At 42.2% G+C, this 13,563-nt stretch overlaps 1 protein-coding gene across 1 annotated transcript in view; it reads left to right on the forward strand.

Moving 5' to 3' along the window:
• Nucleotides 1-6,930: 6,930 nt before the first annotated feature.
• LOC309551116 (putative cation-transporting ATPase 13A5) overlaps nt 6,931-13,563 on the forward strand; it is a 203,245-nt gene continuing 196,612 nt past the window's right edge. Inside the window, exon 1 of the mRNA XM_082251562.1 lies at nt 6,931-7,038. Within this exon, the coding sequence (XP_082107688.1) occupies nt 6,994-7,038 (45 nt within the window). The 5' untranslated portion in view covers nt 6,931-6,993. The remainder of the gene's footprint in view (nt 7,039-13,563) is intronic.

Consider the following 13,563-nt stretch of genomic DNA (forward strand, 5'->3'; position numbering starts at 1 on the left):
ACACGCGTACAATCGGCAGATCTTTCGTCCGCCGACGTTTGTATGCCGACGATCGGTACGTGTGTACGGGCCTTTAGTCTCTGAGTTCCATTGAATTGATTTTGTTTTTGCTACCACTTTGTATTACAGAATGATTTCCCTGCTCCATTATTATGTACTTGTCAATTATCTTATTACTGTTTTACTCTGTATTTCTATTGCTTAAAAACAATAAAAATTCTTTGAAACGAAATTGGTGAATTTAGTGGAAAAAACTACCATAAACTTTTTTGTAGTATTCCCATGGTTTGCTACATTTCTAAGTCATATCTGTAAAAAGAAAAAAAAAAAAAGAAAAAAGGGCACAATCTGCATATTATAGGAATCACATGTCTAAGAAGCGCATAATAACACAGTGTACTTAACTTCTGTTACAAACTTATTTCAATAAATTGAAATTATTTAGGAGTGAACAAAAATAAAACTTAATATATATTTTCCTATATTCATCTACCCTATGTGTTGAAAAAATTATAAAGGTTTATTGGATAAATCCTTACTGGTTTATTTACTAAATAAGTAGAGCATGTTCACTTTACAAAGTGATTTTTTAATTTTTCTTATTGAATGTGGCCTAGCTGAGTGAAAATTCACATTGAAAAGTAGACATGCTCTACTACTTTAGTAGATCGACTCATGTTGTATCTAAAATGTCATTTATCGTGCCCCCCTTACTGGCATGGACCAAAAGTAACAGATTTTGCTATTTAGCTATACAGTATGATAGTGGCTTGTGGAAAATATACTAGCATTAAATGTTGTGTTAGTATATTTAAATTTCACATTTTTAAATACAGTTGCTTTGTAGTGAGGAATGCCATTAGCACTTAAGTGCTAAGTAGCCTTAAGCATATTTTATACTATCATCCTTGAAAAACCAGAGCTGCTACAAAAAAGTGGAGTTCGCTGAAGGCTGGATAGCATGGCCAACATCACTAAAAATAGACAAACGTGCCCTGCCTAAGGACAGACCATGTCCACCTTTGCCTGTGGACACAAACACTCCTGACCCCCTCATAGTGGCATGGGAACGTCTGCCTCTCCTTGTTGGCCTCCAAGACATGATGGGGGGGCTTATTACACACATTTATTAGGTAATAAGAAATGGGTGATTGGATGCACTTTATTTAATGAAAATGTGGTGTTTGGTGCACTATAAACTGTGTACAACTGAAGACTGCTGCTGACACAAATTGAAAAACAATATATATATATATATATATATATATATATATATATATATATATATAAATAAAAATTTGGGAACACCAGCATTGCAACAAGACAAACTGCAGCTGACAATTAAAAAAAAGGGGGCAGGGGAACAACAACAATAATAATAATAAAAAAAATAGAAAAAAATGATTAAATGTGGTGCTTGGTGCACTATAAACTGTGTACAATTGGGGACTGCCACTGACGCAAATTGAAAAACTAAAAAAGAATATATATATACCATATTTATCGGCGTATAACACGCACCTCAATATTAGGGGAGAAATTTCAGGAAAAAGGCTTAAATTTAAAATAAACAGCTTTGAACTCAGAACATTTTTTTTTAAATCAAATGACATCTCACCAGTGCCCATGAATGCAGCCTCATCAGCAGTGTCCAGCAATGCAGCCTCATCAGCAGTGTCCAGCAATGCAGCCTCATCAGCAGTGTCCAGCAATGCAGCCTCATCAGCAGTGTCCAGCAATGCATACTCATCAGCAGTGTCCAGCAATGCAGTCTCCAGCAATGCAGCCTCATCAGAAGTCTCCAGCAATGCAGCTTCGCCAGCGCAGTCTCCAGCAATGCAGCCTCGCCAACGCAGTCTCCAGCAGTGCAGCCTCGCAAGCGCCATTCGCACTATCCAAATCAGTTTTTAAAAAGGCCAGGAAGCAGCACCAAGAGCAGAAGGGGGCGGGCCAGGCAGAGGAGAAGGGAGAACGAGCGCTCGTTGTCAACGGAAGTCCCGCCTATGATAGACGTCACACGTCTCGGCAGAGGAGGCGGGACTTCCTATGACAGCTCGTCCTTCCTTCTCCTGGGCCCGGCCTGCCCCCTTCTGCTCTTGGCGCTGCTTCCTAACCTTTTTTTTTTAATATCGGCATATAACACGCACTATTGCTTTTTCCTCCATTTTTAGGAGGAAAAAGTGTGTGTTATACGCCAATAAATACGGTATGTAGACATAATTTAAAAAGGGGGGACACCAGTGTCGCAGTAAGACAAACTGCGTCTGACAACTGAAAAAAAGGGGGCAGGGGAACAAAAAGAAATAAACAAAGAAGTGTGTATACAGCACCAAATCTAATGCTATTAACCACCTCAATACTGGGCACTTAAACCCCCTTTCTTCCCAGACCAATTTTCAGCTTTTAGCGCTGTTGCATTTTGAATGACAATTGCGCGGTCATGCAACACTGTACCTAAACCAAATTTATGTCATTTTTCCCCACAAATAGAGCTTTCTTTTGGTGGTATTTTATCACCGCAAGGTTTTTTTCTTTTTTGGTGCACAAATAAAAAAATACCGAAAAGTTTGAAAAAAAAAAAGGTTTTTTTGTTTATGTTATAAAATTTTGTAAATAGATACGTTTTTTTCCTGCACTGATGAGGCTGCACTGACAGGCACTGATGAGGAGGCACTGATGGGGTGCCACTGATATGCAGCACTGATGGGCACTGATAGGTAGCACTGATATGCAGCACTGATGGGCACTGATATGTGGCACTGATAGGTAGCACTTATATTCAGCATTGGTGGGCACTGATAGGCAGCGCTTATGGGCACTGATAGGCAGCACTGATGGGCACTGATGGGCGGCACTGATGGGCACTGATCGGCAGCACTGATCAGCGGCACTGATAGGCGGCACTGATGGGCGGCACTGATGGGCACTGATAGGCAGCACTGTTGGGCAATATTGGGCGCTGGTGGGTGGCACTGATAGATGGCATTGGTGGGCAGCACTGATAGGGAGGGCACCACTGGCAGGCTCTCTGAGGCCTGATTACCATCCCTGGTGGTCATGGGTGGGCATCCCTGGTGGTCATGGGTGGGCATCCCTTGTGCCTCTAGTGGCACCTGTGGCTCTAGTGGCTTCTGATTACCAGCACAGACCCCCCTGTGATCAGTGAGTAATTAGTAAAACTCACTGATCCCCTGGCTGCAGCACAGATCGTCTTCTTCTCCTCACTGACAGGATCTGTGTGAGGAGAAGAAGAGATCAAACCCATTACAACGGCTGTATTTACATTACATGACGGCTGTGATTGGACACAGCCGTCATGTGATCAGGAGGGCCAATCACAGGGCCCTTCTGCCAAAACTTGTTGCTCTGTGTCCGAGGGACACAGGCACATCGAGATCGCGCTGCTGCGCGTGCCCGCGGCGGCGTGATCTCGCTACTTCTGCAGGACGTTCAGGAACGTCTGATCAGAAGGAGGAGACTCCCACCCGGCCGTATATGTACAGTGGCCGGGTGGGAGGTGGTTAAACACTGCACTACACTCACACTACATTATACTCACACTACACTAACACTACAATGACACTACACTAACCCTACACTAACACGCTACATTGTCCCTACATTGTCCCTACACTATACTCACATTACACTGACACTTTACACTGACTCTACACTTACACTACACAGACACTATACTACACTCACACTACACTGTCACTACACTGACACTACACTCACACTACACTAACAACACACTGACACTCTACACTAACACTAACTAGATTGCTGAGCCCTGCTCTATCTCCAACTTCACACTGCAAAAGGTTCTGTGGGAAGGAACCTTTTATAGTGTGGGGTGGGATTATGGGCACTGAGCCACGACTAGGCAAAATCATCATGAATTTGTCCAAACTTGGCTCTGACTGCTCTGTGCCCTGATTGGGCAAAGCCACCGAATGGGCACTGTTCGGTGCCGAAGCAATGCTTGGCCTAAACAGCTTGCCCATCTCTATTCAAAAATTCACCATGCCTTTTTCTAAACACTTTGGAAAGTTTAATTCCTCAAAAGAGGCTATTTTAAGGGTGTTTATACTGTGCTGGCATTTTAGGGCCTCCAGCAATGAGATAGGCATAGGCAATCTGTACATCAGGGATGATAATTTTCCAACATACAGTATATACCATAGCATCTAGATTCTATAGCTTTTTTTTTTTTTTTATACAGTCTAAATAATATACACTCATTTATTTTTTTTTTTTAGTTTTTGATATTTTTCACCAAAGAAATGTAGCGGAATACATATCGGCCTAAATTCAATTTTATGGACCTAAATAATTTGATGCTAGTCATTGGAATTGGTGAATGTAGTCATTTTTTTACACTCTAAAGTATAAAAAACTACCATAAACTTTTATGTAGTATTCCCATAGTTTGCTAGGTTTCTAAGTCATATCTGTAAAAACAAACCGAAAAAAAAAAAAAAAAAACTAGGGCATAATCTGCATATTATAAGAATCACATGTCTAGAGAAGAGGCGCATAATATTACAGTGTACCTTCACTTCTGTTACAAACCTATTTCAATAAATTAAACTTATTTTAGGAGTGAAAAAAAAAAAAACAGCATTTATGTTTTCCTATATTCATCTGCTTTATTTGCTGAAAATAATTATAAAGGTATAATGGATAAATCCTTACTGGTTTATTTACTAAATAAGTAGAGCATGTTCACTTTACAGAGTGATTTTTTAACTTTGCTTACTGAATGTGGCTTAGCTGAGTGAAAATTCACATTGAAAATTAGACATGCTCTACTACTTTAGTAGATCGACCCATGTTGTATCTAAAATGTCATTTATCATGCCCCCCTTACTGGCATGGACCAAAAGTAACAGATTTTGTTATTTAGCTATACGGTATGATAGTGGCTTGTGGAAAATATACTAGCATTAAATGTTGGGTTAGTATATTTAAATTTCACATTTTTAACTACAGTTGCTTTGTAGTGAGGAATGCCATTAGCATGTAGCCTTAAGCATATTTTATACTATCATCCTTGAAAAACCAGAGCTGCTACAAAAAGGTGGAGTTTGCTGAAGGCTGGATAGCATGGCCAACATCAGTAAAAAGAGACAAACGTGCCCTGCCTGAGGACAGACCATGTCCACCTTTGCCTGTGGACGCAAATGCTGCTGGCCCCCTCATAGTGGCATGGGAACGTCTGCCTCTTCTTATTAGCCTCCCAGACATGATGGGGGGTTTATTACACACATTTATTAGGTAATAGGAACTGATTCGATGCACTTTATTTAATGAAAATGTGGTGTTTGGTGCACTATAAACTGTGTATAACTGAGGACTGCTGCTGACACAAATTGAAAAACAAAATATATATAAATATTAATAAAAATTGGGAACACCAGCATCGCAACAAGACAAACTGCAGCTGACAATTTAAAAAAAGGGGGCAGGGGAGCACCAACAATAATATTAATAATAATAATAATAATAAAAAAGATTAAATGTGGTGCTTGGTGCACTATAAACTGTGTACAATTGGGGACTGCCACTGACACAAATTGAAAAACTAAAAAAAAAAAAAAGAATATGTAGATAATAAAAAATGGGGAACACCAGCGTCGAAGTAAGACAAACTGCGTCTGACAGTTGAAAAAAAGGGGGCATAAATAAATAAATAAAGAAGTGTGTATACAGCACTAAATGTAATGCTGTTAAACACTGCACTACACTCACACTACACTCACACTACACTAACACTACAATGACGCTACACTACACTGACACTACAATAACCCTACAATAACACGCTACACTGTCCCTACACTATACTCACACTACACTGACACTTTACACTGACTCTACACTCACACTACACAGACACTATACTACACTCACACTACACTGTCACTACACTGACACTACAATCACACTACACTAACACTACTCTAACAACACACTGACACTCTACACTAACACTAACTAGATTGCTGAGCTCTGCTCTATTTCCAACTTCACACTGCAAAAGTTTCTGTGGGAAGGAACCTTTTATAGTGTGGGGTGGGATTATGCGCACTGAGCCATGATTGGGCAAAATCATCATGACTTTGTCCAATCAGGGCTCTGACAGTGCTCTGTGCCCTGATTGGGAAACACCACCGAATGGGCGCTTTTCGTTGCCGAAGCAATGCTCGGCCCAAACAGCTTGCCCATCTCTATTCATAAATTCACCATGGCCTTTTTCTAAACACTTTGGAAAGTCTAATTCCTCAAAAGAGGCTATTTTAAGGGTGTTTATACTGTCCTGGCATTTTAGGACAGCAATGAGACAGGCAATCAGTACATCAGGGATGACACATTTCCAACCTACAGTATATACCATAGCATCTAGATTCTATAGACAGCATTTACATTTTCCTATTGTCATCTACTTTATTTGTTGAAAAAATTATAAAGGTATAATATATATATCCTTACTGGTTTATTTACTAAATAAGTAGAGCATGTTCACTTTACAAAGTGATTTTTTAACTTTGCTTACTGAATGTGGCCTAGCTGAGTAGAAATTCACAATGCAAAGTAGACATGCTCCACTACTTTAGTAGATCGACCCATGTTGAATCTAAAATGTAATTTATCATGCCCCCCTTACTGGTATAGACCAAAAGTAACAGATTTTGCTTTTTAGCTATACAGTATGATAGTGGCCTGTGGAAAATATACTAGCATTAAATGTGTTAGTATATTTAAATTTCACATTTCTAACTACAGTTGCTTTGTACAGAGGAATGCCATGAGCACTTAGCCTTAAGCATATTTCATACAAACATCTTTGAAAAACCAGAGCTGCTACAAAAAGGTGGAGTTTGCTGAAGGAGGTGATTAGAGAGGGTGTACACTGGCTAGAATATCTCAAGGCTCATTAGGCAGACAAGTTCCCTCTATGTGACTTATCCTGGAGAACAGCACCCAGCAATGACAACACAGGGAGTTCTTAATGAAGGCAAGGAAAATGAAATGGTATTGCACATTTTCTTTGTTTATTTTACTTACAAACATGATGCTATTTTAATGCATTTAAATGAACTACTGATTTATGACTGAAACCTATTAGGTAAAAGTGGGAATAGTTACAACATATAAAGTTCTATAGACAGATTAAAATGTAATATTAAGTCTGAAAAAATGTCAGTGTTACTGAATGAAGTGGATTATCATGTTTCGCGAGTGTTAAAAATAATTAACAAGTGTTCTGAGCCTGTAGCATTACAAATTCCAAAGTAGCAATCTGATTTTTATAATAACCTGTCATACTTCAATATCTTCACTTCCCCTCACTATCTTTATCAGTAAAAGTAACCACCGGGTTACAGGTAGGATCATGCATGTATTACCCAACTGCTTTTTGTTTTGTTTTTTAAAGATGCATAAACCTACATGCCCATTTTGTGCAACATGTATGCTTTTACACTATGAAGGTACCTCTGGGAAACAGAGATTGGTTGGGTAAAAAAACCTGTCAAGTATGCCCTTAGGTCTTTCTTGTCAGTATAATTTCAAACATTTTAGCTTAAGTAAATGTATTTTGTGCTGTTTGCACTCAAAATATTTGAACAGTGCTTAATATGACAGTTGCTGTTTTAATCATCTCATTGACTAAACAACTTGACCAAAAAACTTTTCTAGATAGCAGCCAAAATCCTGAGTAGAAATGACTGTCCCCTGCCAGTATGTAGTAGAGAAGGAATCTTAACGAGGAGCGCTGAAGTGTTAGACCTCTGCAGAGAGACTACTGAAATCTGAAAAATAAAAATGGCATGAAAAAAAAATGGAATTAAAAGAGCCCCCCCCCCCCGGAATGACCCCTTTTTGGAAAGTAGACACCCCAAAGAATTTGCTTGTATATTGGGGTGTAATTCCACATATACCCATAGCATGTGTGAGCAATATATCATTTAATTGACCACTTTGTGTGAAAAAATGTTTTTTTTTGTCATTTTCCAGAAATGTGTGGCAAAACATAAAATATTCCATGGACAGCAAATAGCTTGGGGTGTCTACTTTCCAAAAAAGGGTCATTTGGGGTTTGTTTGAACGGTCCTAGCATTTTATGCCCAACCTTAAAAGCTTATGCCACACATCACCCACTCTTCTAACCACTTGAAGACCAAGCCTTTTCTTACACTTTTTATTTACATGAAAAAAATAATTTTTATTTTGCTGGAAAATTACTTTTAATCACCAAACATTATACATTTTTTGAAAGCAGAGGCCCTACAGAAATAAATGGTGGGCATTGCATTTTTTTTTGTCACACAGTATTTGCGCAGCGATTTTCCAAAAGCAATTTTTTTTGGAAAACCCTTTTTTAAAATTTGAATGCATAAAAACAAAATATATTGCCCAATTGTTTGGTAGGGATGATCGAACTTTTGAAAAGTTTGGTTCGACCAGAACACCCGAATTTCCTGAAAGTTCGGTTCGGATTCCCGGACCCCATTGAAATCAATTGGACCCGAACCTCGGGATTCAAAAAACACAATTTTGAAGCCCTAAAACCTAATAAATTCCCCTAAAAGTGCCTAGGGTTCTGGGTCATGTCCCAGGGACTATGAATCAGGCAAAAAAAAGTTCTTAAAAATTGTCATTTTTGATAGAGAGCCAATTATTGAAAAAAATATTGAAAAAGTTATTGAAAAAAAAAATTAGATTTCTTTGGATTTAGTGTCTGGGGGGGGGGGGGGGTCTAAAAAGTGCACATGTGAAGTTTCAGCTTTGTAGCATGTCCAGAACCAGAATTATTGCATGCCAACCCTTAAAAAATGACTTTTTTGCTTAGCGGTGCCTTTCTTTTGCTCCTAATCAACTGCACAGCAAATGTGTATGATGGGGACATAATGCAGTGCACTGGGAACAAGATTCGAGTTTTTTTTTGGAAAAAGGTGCTGTCTCTTTAAATGTGGATATAATTAACAGGTGTATTTTCACAATGGGGCTATTATTACCAAATGTTTTCAAGAAGTCAAAAGATGTATGTAGATGCACTTTATTTAATGTAAAATGGTGTTTGGTGTACTTTAACTTGAATTCTCACAAGAAACAGACATATATGCACGGATACATTGAGGGTTAGGGTTAGGGGCCACAATATAGTGCACAGTGAACAAGATTAGAGATGTTTTGGATGAATACTGTTGTCTCTTGACTTTGAATAAAAGTAAAGAATGCTTAAAAATTGGGCCTTTGGTGGTGCCGACGATGCCTTGACACCATAACCCTATGAAAGTGCTGGTCATGAAGGCAATAATTGCCTTTGTAAGGAAAAAAATTGTAATGATATGCATCTGTGAAACAGGTGCGCAAAAATTGTTGTTTGGGTGTTGGCGGAGCCATACCACTGTAAGCCCAAAGAGCTGGTGTTGAAGTAGGCAAAAAATTAAGAAGATGTGTACCTGTGGATCAGGTGAGCAAACATTGTGTTTTGGGTGTTTTAGCGGAGCCTCCCCACTGTAAGCCCAAAGAGCTGGTTTTGAAGAAGGCGTAAAAATTATGAAGGTGTGCACCTGTGGAACAGATTTGCAAACATGGTATTTTTGGTAACAAAGAGAGAATGGATGGTACAACATAGGTTGTCCAAACATATATTGTGGCGGACTTTCAAGGCACACGCTGAGTAAGAACACTCATTATTTAAATAATTACTTTTATTAAGAAAATTTAAAAAACACAAAGAAAATTATTTTGGTGTACATTGACCTGAATATTATTTCCTATACATTCAAAAAATAGTATACAGACATTGTTGACGGTTGGTGAGGGTTACAGTTGTTATACAAATCTGATAAGGTCAACGCGTTTCGCATTTACGCTTCCTCAGGACCTCAGATAGTTGGGTAACCTCTCCTCACACAACAGTGTATCATACTGTTCGACCGGGGGCTAGACTCGATGGAAGGGGCCACCTCGGACCATAACCACCTTTTAGAAAATATTGATGGATATGGGGAGAGATAGGACGGCTGGGTAGAGGATAGTATGTAGGTCAATTGAGCTTGTTACACACTTTTACTTGTATTCTTATGCTTAGAGGTGTCCTAGTAATGGACTATCTCAAATGGTTTGTTATTAGAAGAGATTTAGGCAGACCCGCATCCAGCTGGTAAACAGTGACATGATCCCCTCATGGTGTAGCTCTGTCCTCGCCATATCTTCCTCCTCCTCAAAGCCTGCAAAAGTTCCTGAAGAATCGTCCTCCTCCTCCTCCTCTTCCACCCCTGGATCCTGCTCGGGCCTCTGGGAGCTAGGCATAATGGGGTCAGGAATCTCAGGATAAAGGGGGCCTTGAGAGGCAAGGAAGTCCTCCTCTTCCTCCTGCTGCTCTGCCTCCAGTGCCCTGTCCATAATGCCATGCAGAGTGTGTTTCAACAAAAACAGTACCAGTAGGGTGTCACTGATGCATGCGCTGTCCCCGCTGACCATCCTTGTGGCCTCCTCAAATGGTGAGAGGACAGCGCATGCATCCTTAATCAAAAGCCACTGCCATGGCGAAAAAAAGCCCAGGCGCGCTGAGCCAGTGCTGGTGCTGTACTTGCAGAGATATTCATTGAGGGCCCTCTGCTGCGTGTACAGGCGCTGCAGCATAGCCAAGGTGGAGTTCCAGTGGGTGGGCATGTCACAGATGAGGCGGTGTACCAGCAGGTGAAACTCGCGCTGCACTTCGGCCAAACATGCAGTGGCACTGTACGACCGCCTGAAGTGACTGCGCAATCTTCTTGCCATCCTTAGCACATCCTGCATTCCCGGGTACGAATTCAAAAACCACTGTACCAAGAGATTCAGGACATGTGCCAGGCATGGCACATGGGTCAACTTTCCCTGCCGAAGGGCGGCCAGGAGGTTTGAGCCATTATCGGTAACCACCATTCCTGGCTGCAGCTGACGTGGTGTCAACCACCTCTGGGCCTGTGCCTGCAGAGCCCCAAGAATCTCAGGGGCAGTGTGCTGCCTGTCCACTAGACACACAAGCTGCAGCACTGCGTGACACCTTTTGGCCTGAGACATAGAATAGCCCTTTGAACGCTTACGTGGTACCTCATCATATTCAAAGGACCATGCTGCAGAGGAGGGCATGGAGGAGGATGAGGAGGAGGAGCAGGAGGGGGTAGAAGTGATCGATCTACCCGGATCAGCAACACCACCAGCTGTTTGCAGACGTGGGGGCAATACTGGCTGCAGCACTGAGCTCTGGCTACAATCCCTTCCGCTGGCAAGCAGTGTCACCCAATGAGCAGTGACATAAATGTACCGTCCCTGCCCATATTTGCTTAAACAAGTGTCAGCCGGCAGGTGTATCTTATGGCTGACTGACTTGGCCAGGGACGACACTACATTGCCTTCCACATGTTTACTTACGGGCAAAGTAATGTCGACTTGGCACCTGCCACTGTGGAACTGCACATTTTGCAAAGTCGCGGAAGGGAGCAGACTCTACCAGGTTAAATGGTAAGAGTTGCAGAGCCAGTAGTTTTGCCAAACTACTGTTTAGACGCTGGGCATGTGGGTGGCGGGGAGTATACTTTATTTTTTCGTTCCAGCATGTGTGGAATCAAAAAATTGCCGTCTCAAATGTTACACCTGGTGGTGTGCTGGAGGTAGATGCGACACTGCGTGCTATATCATCATCCCTGTCAGTGGAGGCTGCCAACAGGTGACGAGTGACTATAGCCGGGACAGACTGATGTGCAGGTGGAGCACGAGGAGGAGCGCGAGGAGGACTAGGAGGCCGACTGACCGATCTTTGGCCCTTTTGCGGGTTCTTCAAATGCTCCTGCCAATGGGCCAAGTGGTGGGTTGTCAAATGCCCGGTTAGGCAGCTTGTACCCAAGTGGTTGACATTTTTGCCATAAGGTTTATTCCCTTATGACAAATATTGCAGATCGCAACTGTTCAATCTGCATGAGATGTCTCAAAAAAGGCCCAGCAAGAAGAGGTTTGTATAGTGGCCCGGGAGACAACAGGTGCTGCCTTAGATGGAGTGGGCTGTCTGCTCTCCCCTCTTGCTTGCTCTGCCTCCTCCTCAACCTCAGACCCAACATCAGACTCCATAAAGGACTGAGCATCAGGCGTGGCCCGGGAGACAACAGGTGCGGCCTTAGATGGAGTGGGCTGTCTGCTCTCCCCTCTTGCTTGCTCTGCCTCCTCCTCAACCTCAGACCCAACATCAGACTCCATAAAGGACTGAGCATCAGGCGTGGCCCGGGGGACAACAGGTGCGGCCTTAGATGGAGTGGGCCGTCTGCTCTCCCCTCTGGCTTGCTCTGCCTCCTCCTGAACCTCAGACCCAACATCAGACTCCATAAAGGACTGAGCATCAGGCTGGAGTAGATGGCCGACACTGTGGTCAAACAGCTCAGCTGACTCCTCTGCCATGTCTGAAGTTGGGTCTAAGGGAGGACTTGAGGTGGACATGGACTCATCTTTATTTGCTCTGCCAACTGCAGAAGACTGACCACTTTTCTCTGCCTGGGTCACTGTAGTTGCTGATGATGACGATGATGAGGGTTTGGTAATATAGTCCACCACCTCCTGTACGTACTGTGGACGTATAGCTTGGCCACTGTGGGAGAACAATCACAATGGCTGAGGACTGACCACCACGTCCACCCTTGCCTCTAGACACCCTAGAAGCTGTGCCCCTTTCCGCAGCAGGGCCACGTATTCCTTTCCTTGGTCTACCTGACATAGTTGTCACTGAGGCTTTGGCAACTCTGCGCGGTGAAATTCACCTGCAAAACGCACACTGCTATGCGACCCAAAGTTGTCGCTAAATACAGCAGATGTGTGTGACGCAGAGTAGCAAAGCGTTTTGCACAGGCGTTAACTTGTCACTGAGGCTTTGGCAACTCTGCGCGGTGAAATTCACCTGTAAAACGTACACTACTATGCGACCCAAAGTTGACGCTACATACAGCAGATGTGTGTGACGCAGAGTAGCAAAGCCTTTTGCACAGGCGTTAACTTGTCACTTGAGGCTTTGGCAACTCTGCACAGTGAAATTCACCTGCAAAACACACACTGCTATGCGACCCAAAGTTGTCGCTAAATACAGCAGATGTGTGTGACGCAGAGTAGCAAAGCGTTTTGCACAGGCGTTAACTTGTCACTGAGGCTTTGGCAACTCTGCGCGGTGAAATTCACCTGTAAAACGTACACTACTATGCGACCCAAAGTTGTCGCTACATACAGCAGATGTGTGTGACGCAGAGTAGCAAAGCCTTTTGCACAGGCGTTAACTTGTCACTGAGGCTTTGGCAACTCTGCACAGTGAAATTCACCTGCAAAACGCACACTGCTATGCGACCCAAAGTTGTCGCTAAATACAGCAGATGTGTGTATCGCTTTAATGTATTTTCCACAATAGCTGACTAGCAAGCACGTATACCTGCTGTAGATATATCAGCAGTGCAACATGCTCACTAGATGGAACCCTGACACTTAAAAGTATCCCTACAAAAACTAGATTATTGAATCTAACTATAGTGGTAT

This window comes from Pelophylax lessonae, assembly GCF_965119305.1.
Source record: "Pelophylax lessonae genome assembly, chromosome: 3".
NCBI classification, from domain to species: domain Eukaryota; kingdom Metazoa; phylum Chordata; class Amphibia; order Anura; family Ranidae; genus Pelophylax; species Pelophylax lessonae.